The sequence below is a fragment of the Peromyscus leucopus genome, chromosome 3, assembly GCF_004664715.2.
Source record: "Peromyscus leucopus breed LL Stock chromosome 3, UCI_PerLeu_2.1, whole genome shotgun sequence".
In the NCBI taxonomy this organism is placed as follows: Eukaryota; Metazoa; Chordata; class Mammalia; order Rodentia; family Cricetidae; genus Peromyscus; species Peromyscus leucopus.
The window spans coordinates 146,691,353-146,713,001 of record NC_051065.1 but is presented as its reverse complement, the minus strand read 5'-3'; the positions used below and the strand labels follow the sequence as shown (position 1 = coordinate 146,713,001).

General features: G+C 47.4%; 1 protein-coding gene across 1 annotated transcript; it reads right to left on the bottom strand.

Moving 5' to 3' along the window:
* Positions 1-508: 508 nt before the first annotated feature.
* C1s (complement C1s) lies at positions 509-13,324 on the bottom strand. The gene is made up of 12 exons (XM_028892339.2): positions 13,134-13,324; positions 12,164-12,307; positions 11,585-11,792; positions 11,142-11,319; positions 8,110-8,235; positions 7,048-7,247; positions 6,012-6,165; positions 5,139-5,254; positions 4,700-4,778; positions 4,065-4,196; positions 2,800-2,874; positions 509-1,644 (listed from the first exon to the last, which is right to left on the bottom strand). Exons 2-12 carry the CDS (start codon positions 12,184-12,186, stop codon positions 848-850), a joined length of 2,088 nt encoding a protein of 695 aa, XP_028748172.1. The 5' UTR covers positions 12,187-12,307; positions 13,134-13,324; the 3' UTR covers positions 509-847.
* Between the last annotated feature and the right edge of the window lie 8,325 nt (positions 13,325-21,649).

Here is a 21,649-nt window from a genome sequence, read left to right as displayed (position 1 = left end):
GGGGCCCTCAGCTGGATCAGGCCCTCTGAATAGGTGAGACAGTTGATTGGCTTGATCAGTTTGGGAGGCAACTAGGCAGTGGGTCCGAGTCCTGTGCTCATTGCATGAGTTGGCTGTTTGAAACCTGGAGCTTATGCAGGAACACTTGGCTCAGTCTGGGAGGAAGGGACTGGACCTGCCTGGACTGAGTCTACCAGGTTGATCGCAGTCCTCAGGGGAGGATTTGCCCTGGAGGAGGTGGGAATGGGGGTGTAGAATGGGGGTAAGGGGAGGGGTGGGAGGGGGGAGAATAGGGGAACTCGTGGCTGATATGTAGAACTGAATGGTATTGTAAAATAATAAAATGTTTTAAAAAATCCAAAAATAAAAAAAAAATAAAGCTTGCTTCAAGCCCCCCCAAAAAAAGCCAAAACAAAACAAAACGAAAAAAGATGAGCTGTTGGTGTCTGAGTTCCATGACAAGATGCCCTGTCACTTCCCTCTCCTGTGGCCCTGAAGTCAGTCAGAACCAGATTAAAAACATGCTTTATTGTAAGTAAATAAAGGATTCCAAGGATTATAAATGGAATCTCAAGCAGATAAAAGAGGGGGGATTAAGATATCTCCGTAGAATCGTGCAAGACCGAAGGGCCTCCGCCATATTGTTACCAATAACAGCCAGGAATTCACAACTGAATAATCAGCGCAGGTCTGTGATCAGACCCTCCCTCCATCCGGGCATCTTGACAATCAAGTTCAATGTTAATGGTACTCCTGCATCTTCTCTGCATCATTGTGAGACAACGGGGTTATCAGAAGGATCTGAGAACAGTGTGTTCCCCTTGGCGGGGCTGGTGGTGTGCATGGATTAGTCCTCGCTGGGGACACTGTACTCCTGCATGGTTTGCAGTATCCAGCCCATGTAGTTCTTCACCTTCGTGTAGATTCCATAGGTCCCACACCTCTTCCCCCAGGACACCAGGCCTGCTGCATAGAATTTGGGGACCTTTACATTGGGGACCTGCAAAGCAAACGCCCCACCACTGTCCCCCTGACAGCTGTCAACACCTTTCTCTCCAGCACAGATCATGTTACTAGTGAAAACATAGGCTTCTGGCCTCGCTCGGGGATTCTCCTCTTTCACCTGCTGGCACTTCTCCAGAGAGGTGATGGGTAACTTTGCCCCTCTGAGACGGATAACGTTGTATCTACTCTCTGTTCGGCCCCACCCTGAGATCAGCCCCAGGTCCCCCTCTGAGGGCTCGTACTCCGAGGAGGTGCCTGGCAGGCAGATGGGGGAGACATTGGGCCCCATTTTCGCGGGGTTTTTCAGCCGTACCAGTGCGATGTCATTGTCAAAATTTGTCCGTGTGTCCGGATCATCCACTGCTTTCCAGCCTGGATGAATAATCACACGTTCGCTGATGAGCTTCTGGCCATTTTCCAGATGTTCCATTTTCACAGTTGTGGACCCAACATACATAGATGGGTCGGAGATTCCCTCCACAACGTGAGCAGCCGTCAGCACCCAGTACTCATCAATAAGTGCCCCACCAGCCCATGGGTACTGAAAGAAGACTTGCCAGGGAAAACTTTGAATCTTTGCAGGGTGTCCTCCGAATATCCTCTGCTGTACTTTAAAGGGCTCCGTGGGTACTCCACAGACTAGAAAGGAATAAGAACGAGATAGGGAGATGCAGGAAACGACGCTGACCTCTGAAAAACTCAGCCACTCAACTGCTGGACCCAATGGGTGGCAGAGTTCTCCAGCATGCCTTTAATCAATGTCATTTGGTCAACTACCTCCACATCTGACTTATCCTAGTGTGGTGGTCTGAATGTAACTGGCCCCCATAAGCTCATAGGGAATGGTACTATTAGGAGGTGTGGCTTTGTTGGAGTAGGTGTGGCCTTGTTGGAGGAAGTGTGTCACTGTGTGTGTGTGTGGGGGGGGGCTTTGAGGTCTCATATGCTCAGGTTGTTCCTGTTGGTGTGGATCAAGATGTAGAATTCTCAGCTACCTCTCCAGCACCATGTCTGCCTGCATGCCACCATATCCCACCATGATAACTGGCTGAACCTCTGAACCTGTAAGCCATCTAATTAAAAGTTTTCCTTTATAAGAGTTGCTGTGGCCATGGTGTCTCTTCACAGCAATAGAAACCCTAACTAAAATACCTAGCCTCACTTAAACATCTCCTCTGCCAGTGACAAGCAGGCTTATGGTTGGGATTGGCTAAACAGGAGGCTTGTGTGAATGACTGAATCCAGATGAACTAGCATTTCACGCTCTCCACAGTTTGACTCACAGCCCCTCGGAGGCCCACTTCATGCCCAGGCTTAGCACATGAGGCCAGGGACCTGACTAGAAACTAATACTTGGAAACTTTCACCTTCACTGTGGAAGCAGGCTTTCTACCTCCAGATGATGTTCAGAGGAAGCCCTTGTCTAGAGAGTGTCAGGGGATCTCACTATGTAGTCCAGATTGGTCTCACAATCCCATCAGCATCCTGAGGCTGGGATTACAGGTACATGCCACCAGGCCCGGCTCTGTTAGTGTGGTTTGATCTGCTTTTCCCTAACGACTAATGTGACGCCAACTGTTGATGTTGGCAGACTTTCCAATTTCCCTTCAAGTCAGCCTGAGTTGATACTGTTGAAGGAGTTCCACAGCCCAGTGTTAATACCACTTCACTGTGCTGAACTCTGGGAGGCCAGGATTAAGTCCCTGCCTGGGAGGGGGATACAGCTATTTTCACGGGATACCTGCTCCCTGCATGTACAGCTACGGTCTCTACCCACACCACAGCCCAGGTTACCTGGAACACATTTCGGCAGCTCTATTCCCAGTTCATCATTCACCCAGCTCCCATTAGCAGCGCAGCGATACTGTCCTGGAATAACACAAGGAACACAGGTCACTCAGTGCATCTCTCCACCATTCTCCAGTTTATGCAAAGCTCCTCTGGACACTGATGAAGGAGAACCACATCACATCAGCTAGAAAAGAACCTTCACCCAGGAATGATGGCACTGGCCTCTAATCCCGTGCTTAGGAGGTGGAAGCAGGACAATCCAGGCCAGCCTCTGCTACATAGAAAAGGCAAAGCCACCCTGGGCTATGTGAAACTCCATTTCAAAAAGTAAAAATGAATGAGAGCTGGGGCAGAAGGGTTGGATAGCCCAGGCTCACCCTGACCAACTCCTACCTTTCAAGGGCTAGGATTACAAACCTCCATCATCATGCCTGCCCTCCTGGGGATTTTATATGAAATAACCTGCTGTGAAATAATTCTCTTGTACACTATAATTATTTGTCACTCGAATTTATTGGTTTAATAAAATGATGATTGGCCAGTAGCCAGGCAGGAAGTATAGGAGGGGTGAGCAATCCCAGGCGGCCTTTAATCCCAGCACTCAGGAGGCAGAGGCAGGCAGATCTCTGTGAGTTCAAGGCCAGCCTGGTCTACAGAGTGAGTTCCAGGACAAGCACCAAAACTACACAGATAAATCTTGTCTCAAAAAAACAAAAAACAAAACAAAACAAAACAAAATGCAGGAAGAGGAAGGGTGGATTCAAGAGTCACCAGCCAGACACAGAGGAAGCAAGATGAGAATGCCATACTGAGAAAAGGTACCAAGGCACATGGCTAAACATAGATAAGAATTATGGGTTAATTTAAGTGTAGGAACTAGTTAGTAATAAGCCTGAGCTACTGGCTGAGCATTTATAAGTAATATTAAGCCTCTAAGTCAATTATCTGGGAAGTGGCTGCCAGGTATTTGGGAATTGCTGGCTGGACACAGGAACTTCTATCCACAATAACTGGTCCAAAGTCAGATAACCACATGAAATGGATGTTGTAAAGGAATTCCTGCTGCAGCTGTGACACTAAGCTAGTGGCCTCTATGATCCCCTATGAATGATCCCTGAAAACCAACTGTGTCCTTAGACTAAGCCAAAAGGATGACAGCGTCTATTCTTTCTCACTTCTCTACAAACTCTCCAACCAGAGAGAGTGGCAATCCCCCTCCAACTCATTCACGCTCCTCCCTCTCTCTTCTTCTGGTAGAAGAAACCTACCACCATGTTCTTCGTGCTCCATGTAGTAATGTGGCTCTTCACACGAGTAGCGAATGACAGAACCGAATAGGGTATTTTCTGGATCGTCAACTCTACCGTTCTGAATGGGGTCTGGAACACCACAGTCCACAGCTACAGGAGGAAGCGGGGAAATGGATAATCAGGACAGTCACTTCCTCCCAGGAAGAGTTAGGGACCCACTCCATCCTCCCTCTTCCTCAGCCACATCCATAATCACACATGTGATAAATCTTCCAGTACCGGCTCTTTTGTGGCATCTTCTCCAGCCCATCTCTCCAGCCCACTGAGACCTGCCAGTCCCGACGGCCCTTGAAAAAGGCCAGGAGGAACCTAGTTCTCTGGTCAGCAGAGGCTCTTGTGTGAACCCAGAATCCATTTCCTTAGAGCTATGGACTACATACTCCATTGCCCCCATGTTCAAAAGAAACATGTTCGTCTAATTGGCCTAGGACTAGACAAGGGCTAGACAATCCTCCATAACAGTCTTTCCTTCAGAAAACACAAGCCATTCTCTTGCAAGCCCAGAAGGAAACCATGCATTTGCATTTTGATGTGTCGATTATTTAGTTCCCTTTGGGAGGGGAAGAGAAGTTCCACTTTGCAGAGACACCTACGCTGACATTCTAGTCTGGAATTGCTCCACTGTCCGTTGCTTTGGCAAGTAGAATAGAAGAATGTTGAGCCGGCATTTCCCTGGAGAAAAACAGACATCGACATTAACTTATAAAAGCATATGGAAAATTAAATCCAATAATGAAATTGATCTCTGGCCTTGGATCAATGAGAAGTCCTCATCAAAAGAGGCTTGGAGCATCTTTAGAAGAAGAACCCTGAGCACCCAGGAGCTGGGGCTGGAAGACAGCTCTGGTCCAGCATGTCAGCTCCCTTCCCTGGAAGACTAAGAGGGCAAAGTGGCCCAGAGCTCCAGACCTCCCAGGAAGGACAGACAACCTCGAGCCATTCCCTTTACGGTTGAGGTGTTAATAGCTTGATCAGGCAGCAACAACCTGATCTGGAGCCAGAGACTAGGGAGAAGCCTCCACAGTGCTTTACCTCCACAACTTCAAATCCATCCACACAGGATATCTTCACCACATCTCTAAACACATAGTTTGCCTTTTCAGGCTCCCAAACAGAATTGGCACTGAATTCTTTGGGACAAGGGATTGCTTGGAGAGAACAAAAATAAGGTTTTACTAAGCAGTTGGAAACTGTGTGCTATTTTACATAATTCCACCTTTTTTTTTTTTTTATTTTTTTAGACAAGGTCTCTCTCTGTATACCCTAGGCTAGACTGGAACTTGCAGTGTAGCCCAGGCTGATCTCAGACTTGTAGTAACTCTCCCCTTCTCCAGTGCTGGACTTGTAGCTGTGTGATACATCTCCAGACATCCTCACACTTTCTGTGCATGGGTCGAGGGGCTGGCATACCAATGTAGAGGCCGGACGAGGACCCTGGGTGCCTGCTCAATCAATCACTCTCTGCCTTAGCCTTTAAGATGAGGCATCTCCCTGCACCTGGAGCTTGCCATTTCTGCCCAGGCTAGCTGATCACCAAGACCCACTGATTCCCCTTCCTCTGCCCACCCACTCCCAAACACATGGTTATGACTAAATTATTATTATTATTATTGTGGTACAAGGATCCAAACCCAGAGCCTCATGCCTGCCCAGCAAATCTTCTTACACACTGACCCATCTCACTGTCCCGTTCTCATACCCCCTAAAACCTTCCATTGCCTCAATTCCAATGTGGCAGATGTGTAAAAGAATATGAGGCCACTAACTAGCTGCCCCCCACCCCTGTTGTCTGCACTTTCAAGACTAGTTAAAAGGTTACTAACCAAACAACAGTCTATTTGTTTTGATTCTACATGTCCAAAGAATTCAGTGTCACCAATCAAAAAGGCACTTTTAGTTACTCACGGTCTCCATGGTAACGAAGCTTCCAGCCCTTTTCTTGCCCTGTTAGATCAGTTTGAAAGACAATATCAAGGGTATTACTGTGCGTTTCGATAATTTGTGGCCCAGGGAATCCATTGCCACAGTAAGGGCCAAACTGTTGATTTTTTGCAGCAAACTGAAAGGAAACAATATAATAAAATCAGGAGAGGAAAATCTAAAGGAATTAAATGGGGGAATGAAGGGGGGATGAAAATGAGAGAAATGATTGGTACAATATCAAATAAGAAACAAGTAAACCAACAAAAGGATGGGCAGGAGGAAAGATAATTTGATTTTCAAAAGCTGGACCTGATGATGCAGGCCTGTAATCACAGCTTCTTGGAAGACTGAGGCAGGAGGATTACAAGTTAAGGTCAGATTGGGCAACTTAATGAAAATCTGTGCCAAAATAAAAACAGGAAAAAAATATAGAAAAGGGCTGCAAATGTAACTCAGTCATAGAGTATTTGTCTAGCATGCATGAGGCTGAAGGTTCAGTCCTCAGTTCAGGAAGCAATAAGAGGGAGAGAAAGAGAGGAATGAAAAGAAGGAGAAATCTCACTAGGCATGGCTGCTAACATCTGTAATCCTAGCTCAAAGGGCTGGGATGGGAGGGGGTTTGAGAGTTTTGAGGGCTACATGAAACCCTGCCTTAAACTGGGAGGTGGTGATGCACGCCTTTGATCCCAGCACTCAGGACACAGAAGCAGGCGAATTTCTGAGTTCGAGGCCAGCCCGGTCTACAGAGTGAGTTCCAGGAGAGCCAGGGCTACACAGAGAAGCCAAAAACAAAAGGAAAAACAAAACAAACTTTCCTTAAGGAAGGAGCAGTACTAGTATTAACTGAGAGGGAGAGGGAGAGGTGAACCAGGAGGATGTCAGTCTGTGGTGGGGTGTTTGTCTAACATGTGAAGGGCCTAGATCTGTGCCCAGAACCACAGAGAAAGAGGTTGCAGGACAGAAGTCTCAGCAATCTGAACAAGCTGGGGTGGGAGCCCAATTCACCATCCGTACGCACAGTTAAACTGTCCTGGCAGTTCCCCTCCGAGTCAGCTGGTTCCACATCGAAATCTTCCCTGCGTATGGTCACCACCACTTGGAACCCCTCCTCCAGCTGGATCTGGTACTCACACCGTGAGTTCTCCGGGTACGGATTGGGATAATTGGGACTTGAAATCTCCCCAATCAGAGCCGTGAATACATCCCCACTACAATTGACTACAGGAGGAAAAAGGAGAAAGGACCAATCAAATGTAGAGACAGACAGAAGTCCCTGCCCTCTTCTGTTCCTTGTCATAAGCTTGGAGTCCTCTATTCGGGTTAACCTGAGATCTGTTCCCCAATGAAGCCTTTGTGGAGCAGTGACCCACAGTGCTCCTGAGGAGAGCTAGCCAATGCCTACGCAGTGCCACTCTGCTTGTGACGGAACTTTCCACAGTTGTGAACAGCCTCGGGCAGTCTCTTCACAGTCTCTGTCTCTGTCTCTGTCTCTCTCCCTCTCTCCATCTCTCCCCCTACCCCTCTGTTCCACTTAACTAACTTTACCCTGAAGCTGTGGTTTGGATCTTACATATCTCCCAGAGTTACAGGTGCTAAGGACTTGGTCACTGACTGGTGACATATTGGGAGATAGTGGAATCTTCAGAAGGCAGGGCCTAACCGGAGGAAGCTAGGTCCCTGGGGTATGTGACCTTGAAAAGGATACCGGTACCCCTGCCCCTTCCTCTTCACTTCCCAGCAGCCCTGAGGTGAGCCGCTTTGCCCTACCGCCTGGCTCCCTCCTGTGATGCTCTGCCACACCACAGACCCCAAAACAATGGATCCAACTGAAATTGCTAGAACCATGAACCAAAATAAACATTCCGTCTTTTTTGTGTATCTCACCTTTCACAGCGATGTAAAGCTAATACACCTATCTTCTCCCCCTCACCCCCACCCCTGAGGTCCCCAGTTCATTTATGGATCGCTAAAAACAGGAGCCACTTGAAAGGAAAGCCTAATCAAAACCGGAAGGATGGAGTAAGCCCTCAGTCCAGTCTGAATCCGAGGGAACATGAGGACTTCCTGATGCCAAGCTCACCTCCGCAATTGCGCATGTCTTCATGGAGGAAGTACTCTGGAGGACAGGAGCAGAAGTAACCACCAATGAAGTTGTTGCAGAAGTGGCTGCAAGGGACATCCATGAAATCTGTGCATTCGTTCACATCTGCAGCAAGGACAGAAAATCCACGGTCAAGGACAAAGCCCTAGGGGGAAGAACGACGAGAAGCCCAAATGTGCAGGGATGAGGAAAAACAGAAAAGGCTGGCCGCTTAATATTCTCAAAGCCAGGCATGGTGGCTCACGCATGTAATGCCAGTGTTCAGGGGGCTGAAGCACAGGACTGATGTGAGTTCAAGACCAGCCTGGGCGACAGTGTAAAACTGTTGAGAGAGAGAGAGAGAGAGAGAGAGAGAGAGAGAGAGAGAGAGAGAGAGAGAGAGAGAGAGAGAAGAGAGAGAGAGAGAATGAATCATGGAAGAGGGGGCAGAAAGAACGTAAGAGCTAGAAGAAGGGAGGAAGTGTCTAGGCATGACAGGGCCATTGCTCTCTTAGACCCATGCAGCTGTTACTACCTGCACAACACTGTGTCTGTGGTATTCTGTCATGGAGTGGGGAGTGACTCATGATGCCTCACCTGTCCCCGAGGAGCTATAGGTGACTAACTCATTACTGGAGGAAAGAGGCATTTTCTTCAATGGTGTAGCCTCTGGTAAAGTGCCTGTGCTCCCACAAATAGCCCCTCACAAAGCTTTTGGGCGACCCTAATGAAACTCATCAACACATAAAAAGGACACAAAAGCAGAAGATGAGAGAAGATAGAAATCAGTAGAAGAGGACAAGAGAAGGTACTGAGGGCAAGCTAGGACAAATATGTATGAGTATGAAAATATCATAATGAAACCCATTACGATGTATAGCTAGAGCATGTTAATAAAAAGAAACTGGGAGGGGGCAGAGATATGGCTCAGTGGTTAAGAGCACTTGCTGCTCTCCCAGAGGACCTGGGTTCGATTCCCAGCACCTACAAGGCAGCTCACAACTATCTGTAACTCCAGTCCAGGGGATCCAACACCTTCTGGACTCCTTAGGCACTGTGTGCACATACACACAAACAAGCAAAACAGCCATACACATGAAATAAATAAATAAAATGTTTTAAAAACAATCAAACTTTAAAACATTTCAACTTCTAAATATTTATTTATCTATTTATTTATTGCATTGGTATTTTATACTACATGCATGTCTGGTGCCCTTTGAGATCAGAAGAGAGTGTTAGATGCTCTGGACTTGGAGTTACCAACAGTTTGGGGCTGCCATGTGGGTGCTGGGAAGTGAACCCTAATCCCCTACAAGAGCAGCCAGGGCCCTCAACTGCGGAGCCATCTCTCCAGCCCCACATTTTAAAATCTGTAATACTGTGAGGACAGTCTCGTTCTAGATGACTTTCTGAAGTATGGTTCAGAGCTGTGTCCTGGCACTGGACAGCTGTAACGGAGCTCGTACTGTGAGAAGCCCGCTGACTTCTCTTGCATACGAAATACACAATACCCTGCCCAGCTGGCACATGCTGTAACTCCAGTACCCAGGAGACTGAAGCAAGAGAATCAGGAGTTCAAGGCCAGCCTGGGTTACACAGAAAAATTCTGTCTGGTTATAAAAAATCTGTGCCAGAGACAACACTGAGGTAAACATGACAGTGACATCCTCTGGGGAAGGATGTTACACCTTCGCCACCTCACAGGATGTTGGTCTCACTGTAAAGTCTGGATGACATTTGGACTCTTTGAGCAGTTGGAACATCATTTTAACCTGGAGACAGATATAGAGGGATGGTGGACTTGAATGCACTGGGGTACCACATATTCATTCTTACACAATTCTTGACAGGGTATCAACATTCTGTTTCCACTTTTTCTCCAGTCCTGAGGTTTCTGAGAACCTTCTAGAAGCTAAGGAAGCACTCTGTCACTGAGCTATAGCCCCAAACCTTCTTTTTTTCTGGTTTTTTTAAAAATATAGAATCTTTTGTATCTCAAGCTACCTTTGAATTCCCGATCCTCCTGCCTCGACCTCCTTAGTATCAGAATTACAGGTATGTGCTGCCATGCCAGAATTCCCAACCCTCTTTTTTACTTTTTCTTAAAAAAAAAAAAATTGGGGGGAAAGAGGGCTCTTTCTCTACATAGCTCTGGCTGTCCTGGAACTCACTCTGTAGACCAGGCTGGCCTCAAACTCACAGAGATCCACCTGCCTCTGCCTCCTGAGTGCTGAGCTTAAAGGCATATGCCACTACACCGGGCTTAAATTTGTATTTATGATTTATTATTATTGTGCATGTATGTGTGTGTGTGTGTGTGTGTGCATGATGGGGGTCATGAGGTCAAGGTCAGAGGACAAGCTTATGGAGTCGTTTACGCCTACCTTTACATGGACCCTGGGGCTCGAACATGGGGTTGCCAGGCAACCATCTCACAGACTGAAGTATCTCACCAACTCTCTTTAACTTTTAATTTAGAGACAGGCTCTTACTAGGTTGCCCATGCTGATCTTGCATTCACAGTCTCCTGCCTCAGCCTCCCAAGTGTGCAGGATTACAGGCCTGCGCCACTGAGACCAGATCCTTAGCTTAAATGAAGATAACGGTACCTACCTTGTAGGGTTGAGCTGAAGATTTTGTTAAAGTAAGTGAGCCTTCTGAAATGGTATGAATTTCACAGTGGTTCTCAACAGATTACTGCCCGCTATCTATTATCTATCACCATTACCACCACTAACGTGCTAAAATGTTGGCATTTCACCAAGGCAATTCATGGACAGATCCAGGGCAAGTCCATACTTGTTAAAGGCAAGGCCTGGGAGAGGTGGTACATGCCTGCAGACTGAACGGGGAGACCTGAGAGTTGGAAACATGGCCTGCCTGGGCTGCACAGTGAAACCACGACTCAGAACAAGAGAGAACGGAATCGTATACATCTAATACACTGTGTATTAGATGTGTAATACATCTTTCCTGCTTCTCACCTTTCAGTGGGGTCAGTAAGTCATATAACGAGAGTGACGTCTTACCTATGGCAGCGTAATACGCAGCAAAGCCGGTGAACCGTTCTTCGTTGGAGAAGTCTGACTTAAAGATCACCTGGAGTTTATTGTATGGGATTTGAAAGTCTTCCACAATGGGGGAATCAGGGTTCTTGCTGACCCTCTGTCCACAGAGTCTCCCTTCCTCAACGCCTCCTGAGATTATCTAAGAGATAAAATTAGAATCAAACTTAAAAGTAAAAACGGACGGAGAGAATAAAACCTTTATTCCTGATCTCCGTGTCAACCCCCACCCCGCCCCCAGTGCTGTGGGTCAAACTCAGGAACTTGTACAGCCAAGGCAAGTACTCTACCACTGAGCCATGCCCCCAACCCATAGGACAGCTTGACACCACACTGCCCCCCAGCATCCTTCTCATTCCTCCACCCCTCGACCCTCCATCTCTCTTCCTCCTACGCTCGTAATATACCTGCACTGAGTCATATTCGCAGTTCTCCGACAGCTCAATGTCCAGATGGGTGAAGTAGAGGTGGATCCCGAACCCTTCGGGAACTTCTATGTCCCACGTTTTCTCGATCTCATTGGGGTACGCCTGAGGATAGTTAGGGGACAGGATCTCCCCACGCATGGTAGGCTCAGCAGAAACTGATGCCAAAACAGAAAACAGGACAAACCACCTGGAAGGGGGGAAACCACAGAGAAGTGGGGAACGCAGGTACCAATGGCTTCGTGCAGAACTCTGGCATCTGTCAGCAGGAGACCGAAGGGGAAGGGAAAGGCAGCCGATGTGCCACGGTACAGACTAAGCTTGGACTAAATATATAAAAAGTTAAAACGCAGGCTTCAGATCTGAGCTCTATCTTGAGAAAAACGGGAAGCCACACATGGCGGGCCTTTGTGTAAGCCCCACACTCTGGGGACCGAGGAAAGATAGTGAGTTCCGGGCCAGCCTGGGCTACAAAGTGAGACCCTGTCTCAAAAATATGCAAGAGTCCAAGAAATTGGGGGTGGAATTCATGCACATTTCTGTAGGTACCTGGCCACTTACCACGTCTCTGGCGATTTGCCCATGGCTCTCTGGCTCTCTGGACCTCTGACCTTGGAGCTAAAGGGCGGCTGGCCTGGCTGTCTTTATCCAACAAATACAGGCACCTGCTTTGGTGTTGAGGGGCGTCCCAGGGCTCAGTGTCACCTTTGAGAGAATACCATATAGATAAGTTCCTATCAGTAACTGTCACTACCTGGCCTCTCACATCCTCCTGGTGCCATTTCGGCTAACGTCCTAGACCAGACTGAGTCTTACCCCCTCCCTTTGCTGCCTCGAGCCATCTACCAATTCTTCTGCAAATGAATGAGGAGTTTCTCCCTGTCTTTGGTGTTGCCCTCCACCAGCTCGTGGCTCCTCACATCAGCTGCTCTGTGAGCTCCACCCAGGTCTGTCCATCCTGAACGCCCACCTGTGACCGTTCCATCCTCTTTCCAAACAATCCCCTGGTGTTCAAGCCAGCCTCAGTGACATGCTTATTGCAGGTGCTCCTGCAGATGTCCCAATGGCCACTGATGGAGGACCGAGCCTCTTTCCATACGGGCGGGAAGGGACCTGGGGGAAGCCTAATCAGGAGGAAAGCGCTGCCCCTGCTGGGCAGAGTGGCACCAGAAAGGGAGAAGGGGACAGCTGATGGAGAGACATCAGAACAAGAGGGTATGTCTTATTTTAATTTTCTGAAGTTGATTTGCCTCGTCCTTTTAAAAAAAAAAAAAAAAGATGTCTTCCCATAGTTCCCAGAAAAGTCTGTCACAAACTGCTTTTACCCCTGAACACAGTGCTATGTGGAAAGATGAAGCTGGTGTTGGGATGGGGTTCAGCATATGAGAAAGCGCGTCTATACTCTGCCCTTGTTCTGAGATCCTTCCAACCCTCCGCCTTTGTTCCAAGCCTTGCTCTACACGCTCCCCCGTCTTGTCCTGCTCCTCCATCAAAGCTTTGCTCTTCATGGTTCGCGTTTTAAAGTTGTTACCTTCAGGAGCTGATGGGAACAAGTGGGTCAGTCTCCTCTCCTGGCACTGGCCATGCTGGGAAGACCCTGGCGGCTCCAGAGGAGTCGGCCTCCGCAGGAACCTCCTCCCGACTTCCCAGCTCAGTCTGCTCCTGGGATTCCCTACCCGCCTGTGTGCCCGTCCTCCGAAATTCCCTGTTTCCAAACAGAGGGGGCTGGGAGACCACAACATGACAGGACAGGGGACTCAGTCTTGATCTTAGAGCTCCCTCTGGTTTTAAAACAAGAACTGCATCAGCCTCCCTGGGCTGAGAGATCCCGCTATCCAGAGTTCTGAGAAAAGAGGAATGGGGAATTCTGAGATTGCCTAATTCACTCTTTCAGCCAAAGGGTGTGTGTGTTCCAGAGCTTTCAGCGAAGTCAGGTGATTTATTTTAAAAGCGGGGAGGGGTTGATGGAAGGGGGAAAGCTAAACTCAGAGTGTCCAACCCTCTCTCTGTGTGAGTCACTAATAAGGAGAGCCATCAGAGGAAGGGGAAGCCACTGTCTGAAGGCAAGATGGCTCAGCTCGCAAAGGTGCCTGCCTCCAAGCCCAAGGACTTGAATTCTACCCTCTCTGGGACCCGAATCATAGGAGAAAACCAACTCCTGCAAGTTGTTCTCTGAGACAACGTAAATGCAATTAATGTTTTTAAATTTAAAAAATAGGTGCAGCTCCTTATTCTTATCCTGCCTTTGAGGCAAATTTAATGGTTGAATGATAGCTTGCTCCTAGACATTCGATGTCATGGGCTGATGCATTTTCTTTGCCCTAAAAAAAAAAAAAAAAAAAAAAAAAAAAAAAAAAAAAAAAAAAAAAAACCCTCTCAAGGCTAGGCAAGGTGGCACCAGGATTGCTGAGAATTTGAGTCTAGCCTGGGCTCCATAGACAGTGTCAGGCCAGCTAGTGCTACATAATAAATGTGTTTCTTGTTCGAGATTTAGCTCAGTGTAGAGCGCTTGCCTAGCAAGCACAAGGCCCTGGGTTCGATCCTCAGCTTCAAAATAAATAAATAAATAAATAAATAAATAAATAAATAAATAATTTGTTTCTTGTTCAATCTGATGCACAGCTGTGATCCCACTACTCAGGAAGTGAAGCCAGAAGCTCAAGGGAGAATTCCATTACAAGTCCACCTACTGGGGTTGGGGATTTAGCTCAGTGGTAGAGTGCTTGCCTAGCAAGTGCAAGGCCCTGGGTTCAGTCCTCAGCTCCAAAAAAAGGTCCACCTACTAATGAACTACAACCCAGAGTCACCAAACCATGACCCTGGGGTCAGATGCATCATTTTACAAAGGCAGTACAGTCCAGGGACCAAAAGCAGTACTGCCCAACCCCAGGCTGTGATAACAGCCGCTATCAAGATCTGCACACACTGCTCTCCACGTCTTCCTGAGGGCTAAGATGTGGACCGGGTGAAGCAAGGTGTCTGTGCACATGGCTTACCTCCAGTTACCCAGAGCTAGACCTGCAGTTATAGGGCAAGCTCAAGCTTGGTGTTACCAGGTTTTGTCCCAAGCGGGGTCCTTTTTCCTTCTGGAACCATAGAACAAATGACAAGAGAGAGCATCAGCCTGCCAGCGAAGGGGACACTGACTATGGTGTAGGCCCGAGTGTTGCAAGGCATGGGCAAGAGGATCACCAGCGCTAGCCAGTGTGGTCCACACAGAGAGTGTGTACACACGGTGACCCTGTCCCAGAAACAAACAGGAAGAGACGTGGGAGACAAGCTCTCAGAAAAGAGTAGGACTGCGGAGACGCCACTTAAGGGTGCCTGCTGCTCTTGCTGATGACCAGGGTTCAATCCCCAGCACCACGTTGGGTGGCTCAGAACTGCCTGTCACCCCAGCTCCAGAATGGGTGACTCAGAACTGCCTATCTCCCAGCTCCAGGAGATCCCATATTCCTGTGGCACTCATACACTTGAGCACATACACATAAATAAAAATAAAATGAGCCATGGGCTGGAGACACAGCTCAATGGTTAAGAGAGTGTACTGCTCTTCCAGAAGACCCATGTTTGGTTCCCAGCACTCACGTCAGCAGCTCACAGCAAATAAGAGAAAGACTAGAAGTCCATCCTCACCCCTGGGCTCTGTGTAACTAACAGAGCATGCATAAGAAAAGCCCACAAGTTATTTTATAAAGTCACACACACACGGTCAAATGCTTTATAAAAACAAAAAAAGTAGGGTTGTATTATATAGTTTTGTTTGTTTGTTTGTTTGTTTTAGACTTTGTCCTCTGCTCACTAGCCCACACTATGATTGGGAGTGCCTTTCCCTGCATTGATAAGTTGTCTTTTTCCATGACCTTCTGGATATTTTCACTTTTTCTGAAGATTCCTGTCTTGGCCACTTTTCTAGGCTGTGATAAGACACCATGACCAAGGCAACTTATAGAAGAAAGAGTTTATTTAGGGCTTACAGTTCAGAGGGTCAGAGTCCATGACCATCATGGTGGAAAGCATGGCTGCAAGCAGGCCCTGAAGCAGAAGCTGAGAGCTCACATCTCGAGACACAACCACAAGGCAGAAAGTGTTACCTGGGAAAGGTATATGAAAGCTCAAAGCCCATCCCCAGAGGTACACCTCCTCCAGGAAGGCCACACCTCCTAATCCTTCCCAGACAGTTTCACCAGCTAGCAAACAAGCATTCAAATATATGAGCCTATGGGGTCCGTTCTCATTCAAAGTACCACAGCCCCTCTTTGGACATGCAGCTGCTCACTATCCTCCATTTACTCAACATGCCAGCTTTCCTGGACCTTGATGTAGCCAGAGTTTTCTCTAGTCCTGCTTTGGCCCGCAGCTGCTCAGACCCAAATAAACATACAGATGCTTATATTATTTAAACTGTTTGGCCTTATGGCTCAGGCTTCTTGCTATCTAGTTCTTATATCTTAAATTAACCCATTTCTATTAATCTATAAGTTGCCACATGGCTCATGGCTTACCAATACTTTACATCTTTCTTCTCATGGTGGCCAGTGGCTGACAGCATCTCCTGACTCAGCCCTTCTGTTCCCAGAATTCTCCTCTCTCTTAGTCCCGCCTGTACTTCCTGCCTGGCTACTGGCCAATCAGCACTTTATTTATTAACCAATCAGAGCAACACATTCACAGCATACAGATATCCACAGCACCCTGACTTAAAAGGCCTGACTCTTTCCCATGTCCCACCCCTCCCCCCCCCCCCCAGCTGCCAGGCTTTATGCTTGCCTGCCTTGTTTTTCTCTCAAACAAAATTTCTCTATTGAAATTGCCTTCAAGCTTCCTTCTGAGTCCATTTCTAAATTTTTTTTATTAACAAGGACCTGAAGAGATGGCTCAGAGGTTAAGAGCACTGGAGGCCCCTCCAGAGGACCCAGGTTTAATTCTCAGCATCCACATGGTGGCTCACAACCATCTGTAACTCCAGTTCCAGGGAACAAACACCCTCTTCTGGCCTCCTTGGGCACTGCATGCACATGGTTCACAGGCACACATGCAGGCAATACATCTATACATATGAAATAAAAATAAATAAATCTTAAAAAGATTAAAGATCCAAAAAACAAACAAACAAATAACTCTAATTTCCCTGGAAATATTACCTTAATACTAGGCAGTTTATGTCAACTTTTCAGAATCCATGTCCTATGAATTTAAGCACAATTAGAAGAAATGGGTAGGGTAGAAACAGAAGAAATTATGGGAATATGGGAAGAAAGAGGAAACCCTAGCCTCCCAAGAATCTTGTGAAACTTCTTGACCCCTAAGAATTAACAATTCTTGCACAATTGGCATCTGTTGTGACAGTTGCTGACAGAGATTTGTCCAGCCTCTGTTCTCTTGCTGTGAAGAGATAACATGGCCAAGGCAACTCATATAAAAGAAACATTTGAGTGGGGACTTGTTTACAATTTTAGAGGGTTAGTTCATGAACACCGTGGTGGGAAGCAGACAGGCGTGGCACTGGAGCAGTAGCTGAGAGCTTTGCATCCTGATCCACAGGCAGCAGGCAGAAAGAGAGAGAAAGACTGGGCTTGGTGGGGGCTTTTGAAACCTCAAAGCCTACCTCCAGTGACGCATCTCCTTCAAAAAAGCTACCTGTCCTAATCCTAACAGTATCCTAAACAGTACCACTAACTGGGGACCGAGCATTCAAATATATGAGACTATGGGGCCATTCTCATTCAAACCACCACAAGACTCTATATATAAACATGTTATAATCAAATAGCAATGGAGAAGAGAGAGATGGCTCAGCAGTTAAGAGCTCCTGTTGTTCTTGCAGAGGACCCCGGTTCAATTCCCAGCACCCACATGGTAGGTCACAATCTTCCATGTAATCTGGTTCTAGGTGATCTGACACCCTCTTCTGGCCTCTATGGGCACCAGGCATGCATATGGTACGTACACACACACACACACACACACACACACACACACACACACACACACACACGGGCACAACATTCATACACATAAAATAAATAAATCTTTAAAATTTTTTTGAATGGCAATGAACCATGTTCTTCCTCCTCCTCCCTGACCCTCCCTCCTCTTCCTCCCTGCCCTTTCCTCTTCCTTTTCCTCCTAGTCTTCTTCTTTGCAACTGGGTCTCACAGTGTAGCCCTGGCTGACCTAGAACTTTCTGTGTAGTCCAGGCTGACCTTGAACCCATAGAGACTGCCTGCTTCTACCTCCCACATGCTGTGTGCCACCATGCCGGTCTAGGAACCTTGCTTTTAGGTCTAAGCCTATACGACCTTAAAGCGTGGCCTCACTTCTCCCCCAGGTATATTTCTAGGAACCTCAAAAGCAACTCCAAACCTTTGTTTACAGTAAGAATACCCTGGGACTGGAGAGATGGCTAAGAGGTTAAGAGCACTGGCTGCTCTTCCAAAGGACCTGGGTTCAGTTCCCAGCACCCACATGGTGGCTGACAAACTCCTGTAACTCTAACTCAAAGGATCCAATGCCTTTCTCTGGCCTCTGAGGGCTCCTTCACACACATGGTACACATAAACTCACACAGGGACACGCACACACATAACACTAATAAGGACGTTAATTAACTTTGAAAAGAATAACTTACGCTGGGAATGGCCATGCTTTTAACCCCACCACTTGGAAAGCAGAGGCAGGCAGATCTCTGGGGGTCTGAGGAGAGTCTGGTCTGCATAGCAAGTCCCAGGCCAGCCAGAGCTGTATAGTAAGACCTTGTCTAAAAAGAAAGAAAGAAAAGAAAATATTTTAACTAGTCCAACCTGGCAGGAACTCTTCATATTTAAACAGAAATGGGTCCCGCCATTAGCACACTGTCCTTTGGCTACTGGCCATCGTCCCCAAAAGGATATTCCTGTGAAGAAACAAGCACGGCACTCCATCTCTAAGCCTGCTGTCAGGCCTGCAGTAGGGTCCACTCCAACTACGTCGAAGGTTCACTCAGCTGTACCACAGAACCCCACAAAAGCCCAGAACCCCCTGTCCATCTCTCCGACAGCTGCAGTTCTAGGGAGCCGTTGGACACTAGTCAGCCTCGGTGACAACAAGATCCTGTACAGCCAGTGTGGGGAGGGATGGGGGTCCTGAGCCTGCTGGGGTTAAGGTGCTCAAAATCCTGGGGAAGCCCAAGAGTGAGGAGCTGGGACGTTCCTGCCCATGTTCCAGGCAGTGGCCACGAACCGAGAGCAAGCCACGTATGAGAACCACTCGAGGGTCTTCTGGAGGGAAAGAGAGGAGTGGGACGTCATAGGCACAGAGCTCCCACGGTGAGGACCACCCCAGGAGAGAGGATGACCAGGAAAGAAGTGGGGAATCTTCTGGCAGGTGGGGACTGCAATGGCTGTTTCAGCTGTGAGGCCTTCCTCAGCCTCTGAGCTCCACAGGTAGGAACTTCAGCCACCCCTCTCTGCCCCACCCACTTGAGAGGCAAGCATCCTCTTCGGGAGCTCCGAGAACAGAGAAGAATGTGTCCCTGTCCCGTTGCTGTGACACCTACAAATCCTGGAGTTGAGTACTTGCCCATTGTCCCTCACAGCTGGAAGCATATTCCTGCCACTAGGCAGCCATCTAGTGTTGAAAATGAAAAGTCATTTAAAAAAAAATTTTTTTTTTAATTAAACTTCAAGGCAATGGAAAGGAGGCTCAGTGGGTTGAAAGCATTTGCTGCCAAGCCTGACTGCAGGAATTCCATCTCTGGGAACCACATGATGGAAGGAAAAGAGCCAATCCCCTCAAGACGTCTTCTGACTGTGTGTGCTGTGGTACACATGTGCCCCCCCCCACACACACACACGCCACCTAAATAAATGAATGAATGAATAAATAAATAAATAAATAATCTATGTTTTAAAAGTATATATTTTGTGGGGGGAGGGGGGTTGTTGTTGTTTTCAAGACAGAGTTTCTCTGTGTAGCCCTGGCTACCCTTAGAACTCACTCTGTAGACCAGGCTGGCCTCAAACTCATAGAGATCTGTCTGCCTCTGCCTCCTGAGTGCTGGGATTAAAGGTGTGTACCACCACTGCCAGGGTGTTTAGTTTGTTTGTTTCTTTTTGTTTGGTTTGGTTTTTGGCTTTTCAAGATAGGGTTTCTCTGTATAACCAAGATAGTCTTTTATAAATAAATGAATAAATGAAGTTTTTAACGCTCCGTCTCTGCTGCATGCTGTCTTGGAATTCTTTTCCCTGTGGAGCTGCTGAGCCCCCTCCCTGTCCATCCCTTCCCCCACTGCCACTCTTGTGTGGCACTTTTTAGTGTCTATTTTCCCTTGGGACCCAAGCTTCCAGAACCCCAGTGCTGGGTTGGCTGGTGAACGCTACCTCAGAGAACATCTTCCCCAAAAGAATACTGACATTTTTTTTCCATCTTTATCTTTATTAACATATGGTTCTGCCTGCATGTCTGTCTAGGCACCATGTGCATGCAGTGCCTGAAGATGCCAGAAGGGAGCATCAGATTCCCCTGGGACTGGAGTTCCAGACAATTGTGAACTTCCCTGTGGCTGCTGGGACTTGAACCTGGGTCCTCTGGAAGAGAAACCAGTGCTTTTAGCAGCTGAGCCACCTCTCCAGACTCCTGGACAGGCATTTCCTGGAATCTCTTCTAGCATTTTCGGATACGCATCTCTTTTATGGCTCCCACCACCGACTCACAAAATCACTCTGCTTTAAAGCATTTTCCTCCTGGTGGGGCTCTCTTTGCCCTCAGGTTGGTTTTGATACAAAAAGTCATCAAACAGGTACTTTTTGTTTTTGCTCTGAGACAGGGTCACATGTATTCCAGGCTAACTTCAAACTCACGAAGCAGCAAAGGCTGGCCTCGAACTCCTAATGCTCCTGCCTCCACTTGTGAGTGCTGGGATCACGGGTGTCACCACTCCGGTCTCTCTGATACTTTTTAATTTCAATAACCAACTCTAACAACCTTAAGTTACTGGCAACACCAGCAAACTCACCTCTAATCACTCTGTAACCTTGAAATGAGTCCAGGAATTTGGAGAATTTTCCACACTGAAGCTCATGAACAAGTCACTTGAATCCAAGGTCAGACCTTCTACAGTTTCCTCCTTGGTCCTGTGCATAGAATGAAATTTGCCATCCTAGCACTCCCTACCTAAGCCCTGCCTCACACATTCAAGCTGGGTTTTCCCGGGACTCCTGTTGCTCATGTGATATCTCACAGGAGGTAAGTTCTATAATGAAACATTGTCAGTAAAAAAATAAATAAATAAAAATAAAAACAGTCACATTATTCCAGGCTTGGCCACTAGCCCATGGCTCTACCGAGAGGTATTGGCGCCTTGAGACTCAGAATCTTGGGAGAGGACGTTAGATCCTGGGGCCATGCTCATCTGTCCTCAGAATCAGATCACAGACAGCAGTTTCTCCAAATGTGGTTTGTTCTGTTTTGTATTTTTGGTTTTTCGAGACAGGGTTTCTCTGTGTAACTTTTGGAGCCTATCCTAGATCTCGCTCTGTAAACCAGGCTGGCCTTGAACTCACAGAGATCCGCCTGGCTCTGCCTCCCGAGTGCTGGGATTAAAGGTGTGCGCCACCACCGCCCAGCTTCTCCAAATGTTTTACTACTGCAAACAGAATTTTCTCTCTATTGACTGCTTATTGTCACTTCCGGGGTGAGGAGTATAGCTTGATGGGTAGAGGGCTTTCCCCAGCATGCCCAAGGCCCTGGGCTCAATCCCTAGGACCATTAAAAAAATAGTAATAAATAAGGTTCCTATCGTTTTGTTCCAATTGAAGCTAGGGTGTGCTGTGCAAACATTTTACCACTGGGCACCTCCCTAGCCCTCTTGTTAGTAGTGGGTTAGTGTTTTGTTTGTTTTTAAGATATATATATATAATGTATATAATATAATGTATATTAATTATCTATATATCTGACTAGTGAGACAGCTCAGAGGGTGAAGCTGCTGACTGCCAAGCCTGATAACCTGAGTTCAATCCCCAGGACCTACATAATAGAAGGAGAGAACTGACTCCCATAGAAGAC